The sequence below is a fragment of the Erinaceus europaeus genome, chromosome 6 (genome assembly GCF_950295315.1).
Source record: "Erinaceus europaeus chromosome 6, mEriEur2.1, whole genome shotgun sequence".
NCBI lineage: Eukaryota > Metazoa > Chordata > Mammalia > Eulipotyphla > Erinaceidae > Erinaceus > Erinaceus europaeus.
Window position 1 is genome coordinate 58,663,559 of NC_080167.1, and position 20,401 is coordinate 58,683,959.

The window sequence follows — 20,401 nt, forward strand, 5'->3', positions numbered from 1 at the left end:
TATGGGTAATTTTTTTTTAAATCATATAATAGTCTTAAAATCTCAAAGCTACAGACTCAAAACTTCCAATTTTGGATTCTAGTTTTAGGTCCCTCTGGACACTTAACCTGTTGGTCTGTTGCTCAGTAAATAAACTAAAATTCTTTCAGTTCTTCAAATGATTTGAATCAAAGTATAGGATATACATAACCTTATTTTGTTCAAATATCATTCTTTGCAATACACAAAAAAAAAAAACACATGAGGCTACCAAAATGTATATTCCTGTTAGGTGAGCACACTATTAAGAGTTAGATTGGAAAGGCTGGTTTTTCCTCTGAGCCACGATCTCAGTGCCTCACATGTCCTTTTTCTTACTACAGAGAAAGGTAAGTTGCCAGTTTATAGAATACAGCCTAACTTTGTGTTAGGACTTTCTTCTTGTTAATTATTGTTTCAGCTTCTACGTCTTCTACCATGTTTTTGTTTTTGTTTTCTTTTTCTGTTCTCTTGATTTTGTAAAACTCCTCCTCAAGCATGTTATTAGCCTGGGTAAGAATGCAGAGTGGGAGGGGAAAGCATAGAGCCTTTTTTTTTCATCTGTGAGAAATTAGAGAGGCCAGGGAACTAGATCAGCTGGTGGAGGTCAGGATTTACATGTCTGAGGCTCTGGTTCAAGCCCTTGTACCACACGTACCAGGTGGTGGATGTTCTGTTTTGTTTTATGTCTTATTCTTTCTCTCTGATATGAGATTCTTTCTTGTCTGATTTAAATAATAAAATTCATAAAAATATACTACTGAAATAAAAAATATAAAAAATTCTATTAAAAATTTTGTGATGACTACCTTGAATATCAGTATTGCTGATACATTTTGGTGACTATCTCTTTAGGAAGATCTTTGCTATCAAGGAGAATAGTCCAATAACTTAAATTTACGCTTTGCTAGCAGTACATCTAGTATTTCTGTTTTCCTATATAATTCCTAAATGCTAAAAGTATTGCTCTTCATAGTTGATTTCTGCAGAAAATTGGGTATTTCTTCTTTTGAAACTTAAGAATCTGATAAATATAATGGTAACATCATTTGGCTAATCTATAATTTGTTGTTGTTGTTGTTGTTGTTTTTCATTGTTGTTGCTGTTGTTGGAAAGGACAGAGAGAAATTGAGAGGGGAGAGGAAGACAGAGAGGGAGAAAAAGCAACCCACCTGCAGGTGGGGAGCCAGGGGCTTGGACCAGGATCCTTGTGCCGGTCCTTGTGCTTTGTACCATGTGCGTTAGTGTCTGACCCCTGCTAATCTCTAATTTTATGCTCAGACTACCAACCACTATTACTGTTTCATTCTTTTTGAAAAGAGAAGTTTGTGGTCCGGGAGGTGGTGCAGTGGCTCTAAGGCATTAGACTCAAGCACGAGGTCCTAAGTTCAATCCCTGGCAGCCCATGTACCAGAGTGATATCTGGTTCTTTCTCTCTCCTGTCTTTCTCATTAATAAATAAATAAAATCTAAAAATAAAAAAAAGAAGTTAATGAGTTTTTTATTTGTTTAGTGGAAGAACAATTTCTGTGCTTACCTTTCACATTTATAGAAATACCATGTAAGCTACTCAGAAACTATTTAGTGTTCTTACATGCTTCTTTATTTAGTGTAGCTCTTTGGTTTTCATTAACCAAATAAAATTTAAAAAAGTAAATTAAAAAAACTTTTACTTGAGGGAGAGAGGGAGAAAGAATAGAGAACTGCTCGCAATCTAGTTTATGGTGGTGCTGGGGATGAAACCTGGGACCTCAGAATCTCAAGCATCAAAGTCCTCTCTCTATATATGCATTATGCTGCCCTCTGCCCCTACCAAATAGAAATTAATAAAAACAAATAGCACTACATTATTTTAGCATATTCTTCCAACTTTGTTACCATTAGAAATCAGTCTGAAATGTAACCTGAATTATCCACTATAATATGTTATTCAAACCAACTGTTTGTAGCACATGATGTTCACATATAAAATAAAGAGCCTCATTTATTTGATTTTCAGAGAGCATATTAAGACAGAGGCAAAATATTGGTTGGTTGTTAGAAGACCAAAGTGGCCCTAGCTCTGTAATTGATCAGTGGTTGTGTGTCTTTGGATTGGTCACAAAAGCCCTGTCTTGTTTCCTCATATATAAATGGAACCAATATGACTTTTCACGAGGTTGGTGTGAAAATCTTATGTGATAATTATGTGGAAACACTGGAAACTCCAAAGGCCTTTGCTAATATGTATGTTAGTGTAGAAGCTGGAGACCAGAATTGACCACATTTACTAATTGAGAACAAAAAGTGGATGAGAGGCTGTAACATGTTCATTAACATAAGTAGTATTTGTTTTAAAAGCAATGATCAAGCCATTAGCATCTGAAGTACAGATAGAAGATGTTTTAGAAATATTTCTATAAAGGGTTCAAATTAAACTGTTTGGTATCCATAATGAATGTTAACAGTGATAGTAAGTAATTTTAAGTTTATAATACAAGGCATTTAAAAAACATTGTTAAAATTGTACTGAGCTTCTGTTGTAAATTAGAATGTGCTGTATATTAATGTAGCTGCACTGTATTAGTCTGATATGTTGCACAGTCAAGCAGATTAGTGGAACTCTTATGGTAAATTGTTTTAAAGTCTTTCTAGTCTTATTTTCCCCTCTTGTCTTATAAACCTATATCAAGTTATCTTTATAGCCTACTTCAGATATTGTTAATTGTGTGCTTATATTTTATAGTAGTTTTAACAATCAAGGATGCCCAGTTATTTCCTTGATTTTACTATTTGGTGAAGGAGAATGATCACCGAATTTCAGGGTAGACTATGGTCTTATCCTTCTCTAGCACAGGACTCATGATGCCAGAAAACTTGCACAAGAAGAGCGTCAGCATAAGGTGAGAATCACTGCATGCACTCCCCAAAGGATTTTCCTGTTTAACCTGAGCATTAATGTCTTCAACAGATCCCCTGTAAGCAGCTTACAGATTCGCTATGATCAACCAGGCAACAGCAGTTTGGAAAATCTGCCTCCAGTAGCAGCCAGCATAGAGCAGCTTTTGGAGAGGCAGTGGAGTGAAGGACAGCAATTTTTACTAGAACAGGGTACTCCTAGTGACAGTAAGTATCCTCTTGTTGTTTTAAAAGAAAGATAGAGATGGTGGATGGATAGATAGTTGGATGGATAGATGAATAGACAGGTGAAGAAGATGAAGAAGCCATACTTCAAAAATAGCAATGAAATGAGGATCCAAGTTTAATATAGCGAGAAACCATGTCATGGTTTAATAGACTCCATTCTACAGTTGCGCCACTTGAGATTGAATCCTGTCTCTACCTATTACTAACAAGTTTCTTAATATTAATGTGCTTTAGTCTCCCATTTATGGAATGGGAGTAAGAATGTACCTATCATTATAGTTTTGAAGATTAAATGACATAGAAAATGCAAAGAAATTGCTTGGTTGTTAGAATTTATCTGTTGACCAGTTATTGTCACTGTTTATTATAGTATGTAATATATAACTACAAATATAAAAGTATATAGTATTTAAGTGGATAAACTATATGTTGTGTCTTTAATATCAATTGTACTTCATTTTTACCAATTTTTAAGTTTTGCTGATTTGCATGAGTTACATCTTCTCATAGTGTAATTATTTGAAGAAAACCTTTTTTTTTTTTTTCAAATATTTTATTTATTTACTCATGAGAAATGATAGAAAAGAGAGAAAAAGAACCAGACATTACTCTGGTACATATGATGCCGGGGATTGAACTCAGGACCTCATGCTTGTCCACTGTGCCACCTCCCGGACCATGAAAACCTATTTGTCTTTAAAAACACATAGTCATGTGTGGCCAACTAACTTCTTGATTTTATAATTTGGTTAAAAAAAATAGGAAATTATTATTTACATGTGTATATATATTTAGTGTCTCTACGACTAAAGTATTAGGGAGGGCCATGGATTAAAAGTGTCCAAATAGCAGAATTATAGTACAGGTGAAGATGTGACCCGGTGGTAAGGACATATATGGATTTTTGGAATACAAAAAAAGTTTTGTTTTTTTTTTAATCATTTGGGGATATAAGTCTTTGCTACTTATCAAAACATTTTGTTCATTGTTGGGTGGCAGGTGCAATGAATTGGTGTTCTGTCAAAGGGTGTCCTGATGAGAAGTGCTGATTGTGAGGAGATTGTGCCGGAGGACAGGTCTAGCTCACTGCTTCTCATTTAGGTGCACTGAGGTTTGCTCTGTGGAGTCTAGGAGGGATAAAAGTCAGATCCTTAGAAAATGGCCATCTCCGTTGAGATGTGACTTGAAGGCCCCATGGGCACCTTACACAAGTGCAACTTTTTAATAAACAGCTTTGGAAATGTCCTTTTTAACGTCCGGTGAATGAAGCAACTGTAGTTTGTGTTGTCAGTGGAGAGGTCCAGACTGTGCAAGGAACTGAATCGGTGTTTGAGACTGAGCAGAAACCGATTATTCTTGCAGAAATCGAGGTGCTTTTCTCTGGGAATTAAGCCAGGGGCTGCGGTGCTCACACACTGCTCCCTGCTGGAGGATGTGTGGATCAGCATGAGCTGCTGGCCGGGAGTTTGCTCACTGGCCTGGTGGCACTCTCAGCTGAACCATATAACAAGTGTGTGCTTTGTACTGTGGCAAAGGGCAGTGGCACAACCCTTTCTCATTTTAAATATGTTTTTAATTAAAACTCATGACAAAACACTGACTTCTTAAGTAGACTTTTATTTTGATGGAAATGTAATGATCACATCATTTGTCTTTGAAAATGGAAGTTCCCTGAACCACTAGGTAGTTTTGGTTTGCTTGTTTGAACACTTTGGAACTGTCTTTTTTTCTTTTCATTATTATTATTTTTTAACCAGAGCACTGCTCAGCTCTGGGTTGTGGTGGTGCAGGGGATTGAGCCTGGGAATTTGGAGCCTCAGGCATGAGAGCCTGTTTGTATAACCATTATGCTATCTACCCCTGCCTGGAACGGTCTTTCTTATGCTTTGTATATGAACATTTTTTAGAAAAGATTTACTTATTAGTGAGAGAGAGGGGAAGGGATTGCAATGGGGACCAGAGTCTCACTCTGGCACATGTGGTGCAGAAGATCAAACCTGAGATTCCATGCTTGAGAACTCAACACTATACACCCACTCTACCACCTTCCAGGCTGCTGGACAATTGCATTTAAAAATATTTTTATTTTCATCTTGATGAGAGAAACACAGAGAAAAAGACACAGTGAGAGACCCGAGTCCTGCTTAGCTCTGGCTTATGATGGTGCTGGGGATTGAACCTGGGACCTCAGAATCTCAGGCTTGAAAGTCTCTTGTATAATCAATGTGCTGTCTTGGACAGCTATATTATAGAAAACTATGTCTCCTTAAGATTTTAGGAATAAGAGAGTCATTTAGAAATATTCAGTAGAATTTCTGTTCTTTTATCATTTCTAAAGTCACTGATACTAATGTCTATAAAATAATGAGTTCTGTATGTGAACTTGTCTTTTATTAAAAAGCATCCAAATGTTTGCTAGTTTTAGGAATGTTGAAGTCATTGCACCAACTTCAAGTTGAAAATCGAAGATTAGAGGAACAGATTAAAAATTTGACTGCCAAAAAGGAACGTCTTCAGTTATTGAATGCACAGCTCTCAGTGCCTTTTCCAACAATAACAGCAAACCCTAGTCCATCTCATCAGATGCATGCATTTCCTGCACAGACTGGTAAATCGGAAAATATTTATTGTGCATCTAAGGAAGGTGTAATGTAGGGTAGGCTTTGGGTATCTTTCTCATCATAAATGAAAAAAGGACTGGTTACCAATTCTATGAAGATGTAGTAAAGAAATAATGGGTTATTTCTGAAGAGCATTAAAAATCCTGTTAAGTGATCAAATTGTATTTGTTCTAATTTCTGTAGTACATGCTTTAGGGATGAACTGTATTTACTTAAATGTATAATGATCTTATAATTTAAAGTTATGGTATTAGAGTTTTAATTTTAACTTATCTAGTTTTTTACATTTAAACTGGTTATGGAGGGCTGGGTGGTGGCATACTTGGTGTTGAGCACACACGTTGAGGTGTGCAAGGACTTGGGTTCAAGCCCCCATTCCCCACCTGTGGGGTAGGGGTGGGGTTTTCATGAACAGTAGAGAAGTTCTGCAGGTCTCTATCTCTCCTACTACTTCCACCTCCCTTCTCAATTTCTCTCTGTCCTATTTAATAAAAAAAGAAAGGGAGAAAAAGCTGGTCATTACAGTAGCAGGACTTAATATTTTAATTTTGTTTGTTTTACCAGAGCACTGCTCAACTCTGGTGGTATAGGGGATTGAACCTAGAACCTTAGAACCTCAGGCATGAGTCTCTTTGCGTAGCCATTATGTTATTTCCCCCACCCAAAATTTAACTTTTTAGTGTAGGATACACAGTAAATCACTAACAGTACATATAATATAGTTTGTCAGGATAAATAAGTTTGTTTCTTTTATTTTAGTTCCTACTACCGATTCCTTGAATAGCAGTAAGAGCCCACATCTAGGAAACAGCTTTTTACCAGATAATTCTCTTCCTGTATTAAATCAGGTAAATTTGTTGTGGTTAATTTTATTTATGTCTCTTACTTGTGAACAATGGCATATCACATTAAATGGTCTTCATTGTGCTGCATTCCTTACAGCTCAGGTTTCTGTTCTTTCTTATGTTAGGACTCAACCTCCAGTGGACAAAGCACCAGCAGCTCATCAGCTCTTTCTACCCCACCTCCTGCTGGGCAGAGCCCTGCTCAGCAGGGCCCAGGCCTTAGTGGAGTGCAGCAGGTCAACGGTGTGACAGTGGGGACACTGGCTAGTGGAATGCAGACTGTAACATCCACCATTCCTGCCATGCCTGGAGTGGGTGGAATAATTGGAGCTTTGCCAGGTAGCCAACTGGCAATTAATGGCATTGTAGGAGCTTTAAATGGGGTTATTCAGACCCCTGTCACAATATCCCAGAACCCCACTCCCCTCACCCACACAACTGTACCACCTAATGCAACACACCCAATGCCAGCCACACTGACTAATAGGTAAGAAGAAACTTACATATTTTGGGGTCTGTTAGTGCAACACTGCATCACTGTGTATGCTTTGGGTTGGGACTTTCAGTGTGTTTCTTGTAGATGTGTTCTGGGAAAAAAAAAATCCACCAAATTTAGACTAAATATATCAAGAACCATTTATTTAAGTAGTTCCTATTAAGACAAAACTAAAGCACCTTTAGTAACAGTCATTTGCTAAAATTTTCATCTTGATTTGTGATGCCTATTTATAAGTGCTAGCTTTCCTTATTTCCTTGTATATTGCCTTCCAATATCATAAATTCTAAAGCAAACTAATGTTGTATTGAAGATCACACAGACATTGGTTTCTTAAAATTCAGCTGTGTAATTTTGTTGACTTTGTGAAGGTCCAATATTTATATGGACATGGCCAGGGAACTTCCAGGGAATGAGATTCATTGTGTACTTGTACTAGGCTTTCACTCAAATGTTTATTCAAATTGAGGAGACGAAAGCCATGTTATTAAGTATATTTTTCAGGAATAAATCGTTTAAAATGGATTTTCAGTGGGTACCAGTAAATTATTTCTTCTGGTTTTCTTTTCATTGGTGCTTAATTTTACTGAGCACTGGGACAATTAAAAATGTTTTATATATGCATTACTTAGTATGGGTTAAATTATTTTCGAATAATTAAAAAAGTAAACAATTACATGTGGCTGTTATAAACACATGCAGATTTCTATTCTATAAAATAACTTAATGTCTGCTTGGTTTTAATAAAAAGGAAAACAAAACATTTCTTGACAATGTAAATTATTATTTAGCCCTGTACATAATTCACACATATACACACACACAAAAAAAAATCATATTTCATTGTTCTCCAAAAGTATTATAAAAACTTGACCTCTTTTAAAACATCAAGTTGGAAAATTGTTAATTTTATATTTATGAAATATTACATGTATGCAATAGACAGTAACAATTTTAATCATTTTTCAGTGCCTCAGGACTAGGATTACTTTCTGACCAGCAAAGACAAATATTTCTTCATCAACAGCAGTTTCAGCAATTGTTAAATTCTCAACAGCTCACACCAGTAAGTTTTTCCTTTTAATAATTTTTTATTTTTGTTTTTAGAAAGTGAACTGAACTGTAATATTCACTGTGGCTATAAATTGCCACCTTTGTGAAATACTTTTGTAGCATAGTCTGATATGTATAGTTGACATATTGGTTAATATATAAATGTTAGCACATGTGCTAACATTTATAATGCTATGTGTTCTGGTGATAACAGTAGTGAATACAACTTGAGTGTAACTTCAGAATTGATATTATATGTATTTATTTACTCCATATGAGAAAGAGACCAGAGCAATACTGCAGCTTATACTGCACCAGGGATTAAAGCGGAGCCTCAAGTCTGCAAAGCATGTACTGTACCCATAGAGTCACCTTCTTGACTCTTAGAGATTCTTTTTGATAATGGAGATGGAATATAAATAAATATGTACTTTAAATTTTTTTTTTTTTTTATTTAAGAGAGGATTAATTACCAAAACCATAGGGTAGGAGGGGTACAACTCCACACAATTCCCACCACCCAACCTCCATATCCCACCTCCTCCCCTGATAGCTTTCCCATTCTCTATCCCTCTGGGAGCATGGACCCAGGGTCATTGAGGGTTGCAGAAGGTAGAAGGTCTGGCTTCTGTAATTGCTTCCCTGCTGAACATGGGCGTTGACTGGTTGGTCCATGCTCCCAGTCTGCCTCTCTCTTTCCCTAGTAGGGTGTGTCTCTGGGGAAGCTGAGCTCCAGGACACATTGGTGGGGTCTTCAATCCAGGGAAGCCTGGCTAGCATCCTGATGGCATCTGGAACCTGGTGATTGAAAAGAGAGTTAACATACAAAGCCAAACAAATTGTTGAGCAAAATATGTACTTTTTTTTTCCCTTTCTTTTTGAGTAAGTTTTGAAATGAAAACTAGAGCAGTATAAAGGAGATGTAGAACAGTGGACTGAAGACCATTTTAGATATGTTGGTCCAGCCTCTTTAAGGATGTGTTTTGAGCACAGACATGAGTACAAGTTGACCTTGCTGACATAGGAGGAACCATAATTTAGAGGGAATAGGTGGTATCAAAGATCCTGGTATGGCGCACAGCTACCTATATTTTAAAGACTAGAAGGGAAGTTGACATGCTTGTGGTGAACGAATGGGGAGGGGAGGGGAAACTAGTACAGATGGTGGAGACAGCCAAGTTAGGCCTATTCTGTAAGGTCATGGACTATGGGAGGTAGTTTAGATTTATCTTAAGCATGATGAGAAGCCATTGGTGGCTTTACTTTTAAAGATATTTTCACGAGTGTGTGTGTGTGTGTAGAGAGAGAGAGGGAGAGACATAGACTGACAGACAGACTGGGACTAGAGCACTGCTCAGCTCTGGCATGTTTCAGTGCCAGGCCTTGAATCAGGAGCCTTTGGCATGTAAAACCTGTGTTCTGTCACTGAACTGTCTCGCCAGCCCTGGTGATTTTTTATTTTAAGCCTTTCTATTAGGAAAATTTTCAAGTGTGCCAAGAGTAGTCAGTACAGCTTAGTAATTACTTGGCTTTAATAAAAAAAATCTTGTTTCACAGTTTTTACTTTTTTCTTTCAGGATTATTTTAAAGAATTGATTGGAGGTCTTTGAACAGAATGTAATATAATTACATTTTTAAATGATGGGAGGAGCATTGACAGCCCTTCTAGTCATCCCTTTATTTTTTATTTATTGCCACCGGGATTGTCACTGGGTCTTGGTGCCTGCATTATGAGTCTGCTGCTTCTGGTGGCCATTTCTACCCTCTTTTTCCTTTCTATTTTTTAGATAGGACAGGGAGAAATTGAGAGGGGAGGGGAGATAATGAAGGAGAGAGAAAGACACCTGAGACCTGCTTCACCATGAAGCATTCCCCCTGCAGGTGGGGAGTGGGGGTTCAAACCTGGGTCCTTACACATGATAACAAATTCAAGAAGAAACGTGGCTGTGCAGAATGCACCAGGTCAGGCAACTGAGTGATTATTAGACTTGGCTGTCCAGAGATGTTTGGCAAACATGGTGCCACCCTGTCCCCCTTAGTCTTTACTTTCAAGTCAGAACAAGCTGTGGTTGTGTGATTTCTGCAGCCTGATTCCTGGCATGCTTCACATTCACATGGTACTGGAGAGAGATTGTATATGAATCCTTAAGTGTGCAAACTAAAATGTGTGTTCTGTTTTGTTTTTGCCTTATCTTTAAAGTTCACTTTATTTGGAGCTCTTAAGATTTAATCTAAATATGATAGGATGTGTAGATGTCTTTTGCTAGAATATGGTTGCTTAAAGAAGTTTTAGCTTAGAGACCCCCCCCCCCCCCAAGGCTTCAAGACTACAAGCTTTCCTCTTTCTTTTGTTGGTCAAGGTTGGAGGTGAAGTGTGCTTTTCTACAAGTATTGGACTTTACATAGGCCTGAATTTCACTGCAAGATGGGTGACGTACCAACCCACTTGTATATTGCTTCTCTGCATGCCTTCCTCCCACAAGGCCTTTTTCAGGGAGTCCCATCATCAGCCCCTCTAGTCCTTCACCTTATTTGTTCTGACAGCAACATTTCAGATGACCATGCTCTCCTCAACACTTTCCTTAATTTCCAGGATCCCACATTAGCCTGGTTTTCATTTTACCCAGCCATTAATCATTGTTTTCGTCTTCTTCTTTTTTTTTTAACTTTACTTTTCTTTTTAAAAAATATTTATTTTATTATTTATTTACTTCTGTTGCCCTTGTTGCTTTATTGTTGTAGTTATTATTGCTGTTGTTTTTGGATAGGACAGAGAGGGGAAGAGAAAGATAGACACCTGCTTCACCGCCTGTGAAGCGACTTCCCTGCAGGTGGGGAGCTGAGGGGCTCAAACTGGGATCCTTACGCCGGTCCTTGCATTTTGCACAACGTGTGCTTAACCCGCTGAGCTACCACCCGACTCCCTTCTTTTCTTTTTTATTGTTTCTTTATTTAAATTTTTTAATATTTATTTCCCTTTTGTTGCCCTTTTTTATTGTTCTTGTAGTTATTACTGTTAGATAGGACAGAGAGAAATGGAGAGAGGAGGGGAAGACAGAGATGGGGAGGGAAAGAAAGACACCCGCCCCTGCAGGTGGGGACAGCGTTTCAAACCTGGGTCCTCGTACATGTTAATGAGTGTGTTTAACTTGTGCTCCATCACCCTGGTCCTCTAATCTTTGTTCTTTAACCTCCTTCCCTGCCTGGGTCATCCTCTTCTTCCTCTGCCTCTTGGCTTTGAGTGTCCTAGAATTCAGTGAGCTCCCCCAGCAGCGTACTTGAACACTGCCCGCATGTGCTGCTTACATGTCTGGCCCTTTCTTTGGACTCCTGGACTCCTGTCTCCTACTGCTGACTATCTCCACTTGGAAGACTGACCATATTTTGCAGACATAAAGTTTGCAAACTGAACTGCTGGTCTCCCTGCACCAGTCTGCTCTACACATAGGTCTCCCCCTCCCCTTCTGCTGATGGCAGCCTCCTCTTTCCAGCTGCTGAAGCCAAAAACCTAGACAGTCAGCATTGACTCCTTCCCTTCTGACACATTGAATCCACCAGGAAACCCTAAGTCAAATGGTGTTTCTCCTCTGCTTAAAGCCTTCCCAGTGACTTCCAGTCTACTTTGAGTCCTAACCACTAGATCCCCAGGGAGAGGCGCTTCTACCACTCGGAGGTCCAAATTCTATTCTTACCTATTTGCTTGTTGCATTCCAGCCTCACTGGTGTCTTTACTGTTTCTTTTTATTTATTTATTTATTTATTTTTTTATTTTGTCTTTACTGTTTCTTGGTCATACTGGACATGGTCCCACCTATTCACTTAGCACTGGATAGTCCATTGGCCTAGGACATAGCCACATACACACACCACATCCTCCCATCTTGCCTCATCTGTGTCTGAGTGACAAGTGCTAAGTATCACTTAGCACTGGATAGTCCATTGGCCTAGGACATAGCCACACACACACCACATCCACCCATCTTGCCTCATCTGTGTCTGAGTGACAAGTGCCCTGAGCACTCTCACACATTCTCCTATTCCCCCCAACCCTTAGCAGTCTTCATACCCATGTGTGTGTGTGTTCGTTCTTTTCATGTTCTACCCTTCCCCCAGGTTAGGACTCATGGGGCAGGAAGTTTTGCCTCCACTGATACCCTCAGGCATAAAACATTGTCTAAAAACAGCACACACTAGGCAAGCCCTACCTGCAGAGGGTAAAGTTTCATCAGCAGTGTTGCAGGTGTCTCTCTGTCCCTCTCTATCTCTCTCCCCTCAGTTTCTCTCTGCTATCAAATTAAAAAAAAACAACTCAGTATATGAACTATTAGGTTGTTGGAAAAGTCATGAAATATTTCTAAGTTTTTCTATGCAAAAATGCCCCATGACTTGTCTGGCAACCCGATATGTATGAAGAATTGCTTTGATAACCACATCAACCAAACCCTCTCTGTTGGCATAGATGAGAACTTCAAAAGTTATCTTGAGCTTCTGGAATAATGGGACCAAGCTGACCCACAGTAGTGCATTCTGATGTCAAGTGCAGGTGACTTGTAACTGCTCTTAGTTGCTTTTCTTGTTTGTCAAGAGCAAACTAAATTGAATAGAGGTTTCCCATACTTGTCCTGTTTTGAGACTAAGCTGTTCACACAAGATACTGACATTTTGTATTCGACTTGTTATTAACTGGTGCAGCAAAATCGTCCGCACCCTGCCCCCTGCGCACCCCCCCCCCCTGCCTTAGTAGTATGAGGATGACTTACTAAATGTCTGAGATTGAAATAAAGAGGAAAAAATGGGGAAGCCAGGCTGTGCTGACTGCCAGACTCAGTCTGGGAACTCACCCCCACACGTATTTACTGCAGGAGCAGCACCAGGCCCTTCTGTACCAGCTAATGCAGCAGCACCACCAGCAGCACCCACCTGAACTCCAGCAGCTGCAGATCCCAGGCCCAACACCGATCCCCATAAACAACTTGCTTGCAGGTCCCCAGGCGCCACCACTTCACCCTGCTACCACCAACCCTTTCCTCACCATTCATGGCGACAGTGCGGGTCAGAAAGTAACGGTGAGTATCTGCTTTATTATAGTTAAAGTGAAAGAGAAGGGTATTGGCCAGAGGTGATCCCCTTGTGAAGTGCTTCTTAAAGCCAGTTGTTTCAGCAGCTGGATATAGTATAAACACAAAAGACCTGAGCCAATTTGTTGTATCTCCTAAGTACACCGGTTTGAATTTGCACATAAGGTTTGGAGCCTGTTTTATAATTCAGCAATTTTCAAAGTGAGAACATCTCAGTTATATCAAGTCAAAAGGAAATAGTTGGTATGTTGTGAGGATTTCTTTGTTTAGCTTATTGTTTAATAGAACTAGTTAGAGGAAGTTGGGTGGTGGCGCAGCGGATTAAGCACGGGTGGCGCAAAGCGCAAGGACTGGCGTAAAGATCCTGGTTCAAGTCCCTGCCTCCCCACCTGCAGGGGAGTCGCTTCACAAGTGGTGAAGCAGGTCTGCAGGTGTCTATCTTTCTCTCCTCCTCTCTGTCTTCCCCTCCTCTCTCCATTTCTCTGTCCTACCCAATAACAACGACATCAATAACAATAACCACAACAGTAAAACAAGGTCAACAAAAGGAAGTAAATAAAAATAATAATACAAAGAACTAGTTAGGTGTCTTGATGAATATTTTTGTCATTTTGCTCTCCTTTTAGAAATAGGATATATATGTATAATAAAATATATGAATCCTAAGTTCAATTCCTGGTACCATCGTAAGCCAGAGCTAAGCAGTGCTCTGGTAGTTGTTTCCATCTCATTAAAATAAATAAAATATATATTTCTTAAAGAAATTAAATCAAATCTCATCTGTAAAGGAATATAAATTCAATATTATTATTGTAAATGCTTTCCTTGGATGTTTTCTGTCTTTAAAAATATTAGCAAGAGGGATAGGAAGAGAGAAAGAATTAAGTGATAACATCGTAACTTATTCATTATACAAGTTAACAGATTAATTCATTATACAAATTAAGATAAATTAAAAGTGGATACAGTAGCAGTATACTGATCATATTTATAAAATATACATATTTTATGGGAGTCGGGCAGTAGCGCAGTGGGTTAAGCACGCGTGGTGCAAAGCACAAGGACCAGCATAAGGATCCTGGTTCGGGCCCCTGGCTCCCCACCTGCAGGGGACTCGCTTCACAAGTGGTGAAGCAGGTCTGCAGGTGTCTATCTTTCTCTCCCCCTCTGTCTCCTCCTCTCTCCTTTCTCTCTGTCCTACCCAACAACGACATCAATAACAACAACAATAACCATAACAGTAAAACAAGGTCAACAAAAGGAAGTAAATAAAAATAATAATACAAAGAACTAATTAGTCTTGATGAATATTTTTGTCATTTTGCTTTCCTTTTAGAAATAGGGCCCCCGGCTCCCCATCTTCAGGGGAGTCACTTCACAGGTGGTGAAGCAGATCTGTAGGTGTCTCTCTTTCTCTCCCCGTCTCTGTCCTCCCCTCCTCTCTGTCCTATCCAACAACGAAGACATCAATAGCTGCAACAATAAAACAATAAGGAATAAATAAATAAATCTTAAAAATATAAATAGAGGTTGGACCAATTGACATTCCCACCAGCAGTGCAGGAGGGTTCCTTTGACCCCATACCCTCTCCAGCATTTGTTGCTGTTACCTTTTCTGATGTATGACATTCTCACAGGAGTGAAGTGGCATCTCATTGTTGTCCTTTTTTGCATTTCTCTGACAATCAGAGACTTGGAGCATTTTTTCATGTGTTTCTCGGCCTTTTGGATCTCTTCTGTGGTGAATATTCTGTCCATGTCCTCCCCCCATTTTTGGATGGGGTTATTTGTTGTCTTCTTGTTGAGTGTGGCTCATGTTGTTTATTAAACTCTTGTCAGATGTATGGCATGTAAAGATCTTCTCCCATTCTGTGAGGGGTCTCTTGGTTTGGGTAGTGGTTTCTTTAGCTGTGCAGAAGCTTTTTAATTTGATGTAGTCCCATAGGTTTATGCTTGCCTTAGTCTTCTTTGTAATTGGATTCGTTTCATTGAAGATGTCTTTAAAATTTATACAGAAAAAGTTCAGTCACTATTTTTCTCTAAGTATCTGATAGTTTCTGGTCTAACATCCAAGTCCTTGATCCACTTGGAATTTACTTTTGTATTTGGTGAAATACAGTGGTTCCGTTTCATTCTTCTGCATGTTTCAACCCATTCTTTCCAAACACCATTTGTTCAAGAGACTCTGCTTTCCTCATTTAATAGTCTGGGCCCCTTTGTCAAAGATTAGATGTCCATAGATGTGGGGGCCCCAGCATGATCTTAAATTAGAGCTGAGCATTGCTCTTGATTAAGAAAAAAAGAAAGGGGGGGAAATTAGAAAAAGTAAGCTAAGTGATGGGGAAAGTAAATCAGAGAAATCGTATTTTCCTGTATCTTACACTGTGCTGAGCATCTGAGGCAGAATGGTATATCTGTTCTTGGTCTTCTAAATAGTAATAGGTTATAACCTCATTTTTGAAAAATAGCTTAATAAAAGGAAACTTAAAGTGGCTGACATTTAAAGGACAAATAAAAAGTGTAGGATTAGGTATTGTGACCTTTTTAGTCCATAAATAGCTCTACCATGTTCTACATCTATGGAGGAATCAGACTTGGGGGATGGTTTTTTTCTTTCTTTCTTTCTTTATTTTAACCAGAGCATTGTTCAGCTCTGGCTTATGGTGGTGCGTGGGATTGAACCTGGGACTTCGGAGCCTCGGGCATGAGAGTCTGTTTGCATAAACATTATGCTATCTACCCTCCGCCCTGGGGGATGGTTTCTTTCTTTCCCTTTCTTTCTTTCTTTCTTTCTTTCTTTCTTTCTTTCTTTCTTTCTTTCAATATTGATTGATTGATGAGAAAGATAGGAGGAGATTAAGAGTAAGAACCAGACATCACTCTGGTACATGTGCTGCCGCGAGTTGAACTTGGGACCTCATGCTTTAGAATTCAATACCCTACCCATTGTGCCACCTCCCAGACCACTTGAAGGATGATTTCTACGTTGATTCCTCAGGTTCTATGCCTCAGGTGGGACCTCTGTCTATGCTGCTAGATTTTATGTTTTCTAAACAACTGGTTGTGTCTGCCAGTAAATTTGGAGTTCCTATGGGTGAAGCTATCTGAACAGTTTGGTGGAGGGTAAGATATACTGACACCTGTATTAGGGAAATGTAGAAATGTGCCCTTGTGGGGAGTCGGGCGTAGCGGGTTAAGCGCACGTGGTGCAAAGCACAAGGACCGGCGTAAGGATCCGGGTTTGAGCCTCTGGCTCCCCCACTTTCAGGGGAGTCACATCACAGGTGGTGAAGCAGGTCTGCAGGTGTCTATCTTTATCTCCACCTCTCTGTCTTCCCCTCCTCTCTCCATTTCTCTCTGTCCTATCCAACAACGACGATATCAGTAACCAAAAAAAAAAGGGCAACAAAAGGGAAAATAAATAAAAAGAAAAAAAAAAAGAAATGTGCCCTTGTGGCAACAACAACCTTGTCAACCAGCATTCCCTCAGTAGAGTGATATTGACGAGGGATCATATCTGTGTTCTCTGAAAAGTAGCCATGTTGATTTGCAGAAAAAGGAGAAAACCATAAATACATGGTTTTCCAGTTAGCATTTCCAAAATTGATATAGCTGATGCCTCCAATTTTTGTTTGTTTTAATTGCAGAGACTTAGCGATAAAACTGGGCCTGTTGCTCAAGAGAAAAGTTGACACTTGAGAAACATCTAGAAATCACCCATCCTGCTGTTGTAGCACTTCACTCTGGCTGCTCGTGCAGTCCTTACTACACCTTGAAGAAACGCAACGAGAAAACCAGTCGCACAACAAAAAATTAATCGCCCCAAGGACATTCTTGTAAGGCTTTGGTAAATTTTCTTGTTGCTTTGTTGCACTGAAATGGAATTCCCATACCCCCACCCTTCACCTAGATTTTTTGAACTTTAAAATTTAATAGGTAACTTTTGTCAGTGAGATGATTTACATGCAATGAGTTTACCAACCTAAGAGAAATTTAATATAGTTGGTGCCCAATTAAATTTGTTATAAATTTGAGAGATTAATAGCAAAACTAAAGGCTCATTCCATTAAAACTATTTTATTGTACAAATCGTATATGAAATGCGATCTTTTGGTTTATAATATGCTTGCTCTGTGAGTCAAATTTTACATTTCAAGGAACTGCCCAATTTCTTCTAGTGGAATTTTATTGGTTAAATATTGCAAATAAATAGATCATTAACTGAGACTTGGCAATCTTTGTTATAGATTTTTCCTTTTGAATGAGATTTGGCCAATTTTGGTAAGTTAGGATGGATAGTCTGCTTATGCTAAAGGTAATCTTCTGTTGCTTTTTTTTTTTTTTTTTTAAGATCTATTTAAATCTTAAACCTTGAGTCGAGTGAGTTCTAAGGCTGCTGGGGGAAACCAAATCAAATCAAGGGGAAAGACTTCTTTCAGAAAGGGGCCACTCTGGAAACTACTGGTAGGGTTTGGCCTTGATCAAGTGCCTGTTAGTACCTCCATTGAAATGGCTCTGGACAGCTGAGCTTACACCCCAGTCAGTCCTGTGAGTTGGAGGAATAGTCAGTATTACACCAGCAGCCTTCCCCATGGTTCTGCCTTGATCAAAAACTTTCTATGCCACTGTAGATAGCTCAGGCAAAACTATTACCTGGGTGTTTATCCACTAATGAGTCACAAGAAAAATGAGTGGATTTGGTAAGAATTATTTTTTCACTTAAATAATTTCATAATTGACAATGATTTATGACCAAAAAGTAAAAGAAAAGGGAAAAAGAAGAAGAAGAGCAAAAGCCCCATAACTACAGTTCCTGAAGCAGGTGAAATCTGTACTACAGCCCTTCTTTCCCTTCGGGTAACCACATGCCTGGTGTGGCAGTATGGCATGGCAGAGGAGAGACTAAGCAATCGGGGACATAGTCATTGGACTGTTCTGACGTGTGTGAATTATTAGTGGAAAAGACCCAGCCGTAATTAGACCTCCACTGTGTACTTAGCTGGAAGAACATGTTAACTCTGCAATATGTCTCTTGGTTAAACATTGCACAGTTCTTACCTCATTTCTGTAAATAAAGTTTTGTGAATCTGTTTTGTATTGTGAAAAATTCATAAATAACACTGATATTTTGATTTGTAATATTTCTAATTGGTAGATTTAATTGAAAAGTAAAATTAATTTATTTTTATATGTTCAGGGGAATTTTAAAGAAAGTCAAATCTTTTGTAGATAATGAAAAATCAGTGTGGTTTATTTTACTTATTAACCCACTGGTTGTTATTATGTAACAATTTGTATAAATGGTAAATTTTGAATGTGTTGTTATTTTACCTAGATGTAAAATTCCACATGTATTAAAGAAATGTACAAAGTTTTTGTTAATAAAATTTAATAATGTTTATAAGACTGTGCTACTCCCCCATTTCACTGAGACATAACTGACATACAGCCGTAAGTTTAAAGAGCACAGTGTAATAATTTGACTTACATGTACTGTATTGTAAAATGATTACCAGAGTGACTACACGGTTCGGACGTGGGTTGCCTGTCGCACGCAGCTTGGCTAAGAGCAGGCCTGCCAGTGGACTGAGGGTCTGTGGTTAAGTTCCCTGGCTGTGTGCGGTGTGCGGGACTCAGAATTAGCTTCTCTGTCGGGTGGGCACAGAAGAACCAGCAACAAGATCTAGAAGGCCCCCACAATTCGGGGCAGAAGGGGCCACACAGTCACTCTGCAGACTCAACAGCTCTGCTTCAGAGGACTGGCGGGCTTCCTGGGGGTGCTGCACTGTGCGGTAGGCCGGGTCTGAGCAGGCTCCCAGGTGCAGGTCAGGCTTCCTGACCAGGTGGGCGGGGCTGCCAGGGGCGGGCCTCTTAAGGAGCAGCTGGTGGCCCTGGGAGCCTCCAACGGCCTCAGGTGGGGGCCCCGTGTCCGCCCCTGCCCTGAGCTCTCGTGGTCAGGCCCTCCGGGACCCCCTGACCGCCCAGAGCAAAACCAAAGGTGGGGTGCCCAAAAAGTGACCCATAGCACTGGGGGTCGGGTGCCTGGTCTATGTTGGGGCCTCTGCGCCCAGTCTGTGAACAGCTGCTGTCTGGGAGGGGGCCGTGGGGGGCGGGGCTGAGGTATCAGGGTACCTGCATCCCGCTTTGCTCAGGGTGACTGAAAAGGAAGCAGCGAGCATGGGCCGAGGTGAGGAGCTGGGGCCGGGCGCTGCGCCAGGTGAGGCCGCTGAGCACCCGCCGCAGTGGGGCCCACGCCCGGGGCCAAGGAGCCGCAGGTGTGCTGTGGCGCTCAGCCAACAAAACACCCACGAGGGAAACTCGCCCTTGGCGAGCTAGTACTAAATGAACAAGGGGAACTGATTCTGGAGTTTTCCTTCTGTAAACGAACCGGTTTTAGGTTCCTGGGGAGACTTTTTTTTTTTTTTTTTTTTGGTACACAAATGAAGTCCGATTTTGGAAGGTCTTGTCTCTCCCAAGGTAAGAAATGGCATTTACCCACTTAGACGGGCCATTGTCACCTTCCTGTGTCACGCCCTCGAGTAACCCGCTGTAAGCAGAATAGTCCCGGGCTGTGTGGAATTGCTTGTCCCGGAAGCCTCTGTTCTGCCTGTTTGTGTTGGGGTGTTGCCTTCACTTGTTCCTGTGGTGCTGGGTAACTTAACCACCCTCACCATGAGAAACACCCGGATTCTGGGTTTCTTCATGGCTGACACTTTTGAGGACCATCTGGCCCTGGGTGGACAGGGCTTCCTCTCTGGACTTCCCATGTGGGTGCGTGGTCGGTGTGTGGCCTGAGAGCAAATACTGGGAACAAATGCCAAGAAGGAAACCTTGATTTCCCTCCAAGGATCTGAGAATTATAAGCTGAAGGTGCCTCACTATGAGATGGTGTTTTGCTTTCAAAAGCAGGAAAGTGTCTTACGGTTTTGAATGATTAAAAAAAAAAAAAATCATTTAGTGAGCGGGAAGGAGAGACCAGCGCACCTTGCACACATGCTTAGCTCTTGAATTGGAACCTGGGGCCTCAGGTTTGCAAAGCAGGTGCTCCTCTCTGCCCTCCAACCCCACAGAGACTTTGCAGGTCTTCTGGTTTGAGAGTTAGAACTGTGTGAGCAGTACTGTCTAATCTGTTTTGCTTACTGAAAATGAGATAGCAAGCAATGG

The 20,401-nt window shown here is 40.1% G+C and overlaps 1 protein-coding gene across 8 annotated transcripts in view; it reads left to right on the forward strand.

The window, feature by feature from the left end:
- Positions 1-18,641, forward strand: part of MLLT10 (MLLT10 histone lysine methyltransferase DOT1L cofactor) — a 192,956-nt gene extending 174,315 nt beyond the window's left edge. For all 8 annotated transcript variants that reach the window (XM_060192261.1, XM_060192262.1, XM_060192264.1 and 5 more), the window contains 7 exons: positions 2,969-3,123; positions 5,564-5,752; positions 6,525-6,613; positions 6,736-7,097; positions 8,076-8,172; positions 13,022-13,225; positions 16,885-18,641. In XM_060192261.1, the coding sequence (XP_060048244.1) occupies positions 2,969-3,123; positions 5,564-5,752; positions 6,525-6,613; positions 6,736-7,097; positions 8,076-8,172; positions 13,022-13,225; positions 16,885-16,929 (1,141 nt within the window). In that variant the 3' untranslated portion in view covers positions 16,930-18,641. The remainder of the gene's footprint in view (positions 1-2,968; positions 3,124-5,563; positions 5,753-6,524; positions 6,614-6,735; positions 7,098-8,075; positions 8,173-13,021; positions 13,226-16,884) is intronic.
- The last annotated feature ends 1,760 nt before the right edge of the window (positions 18,642-20,401 follow it).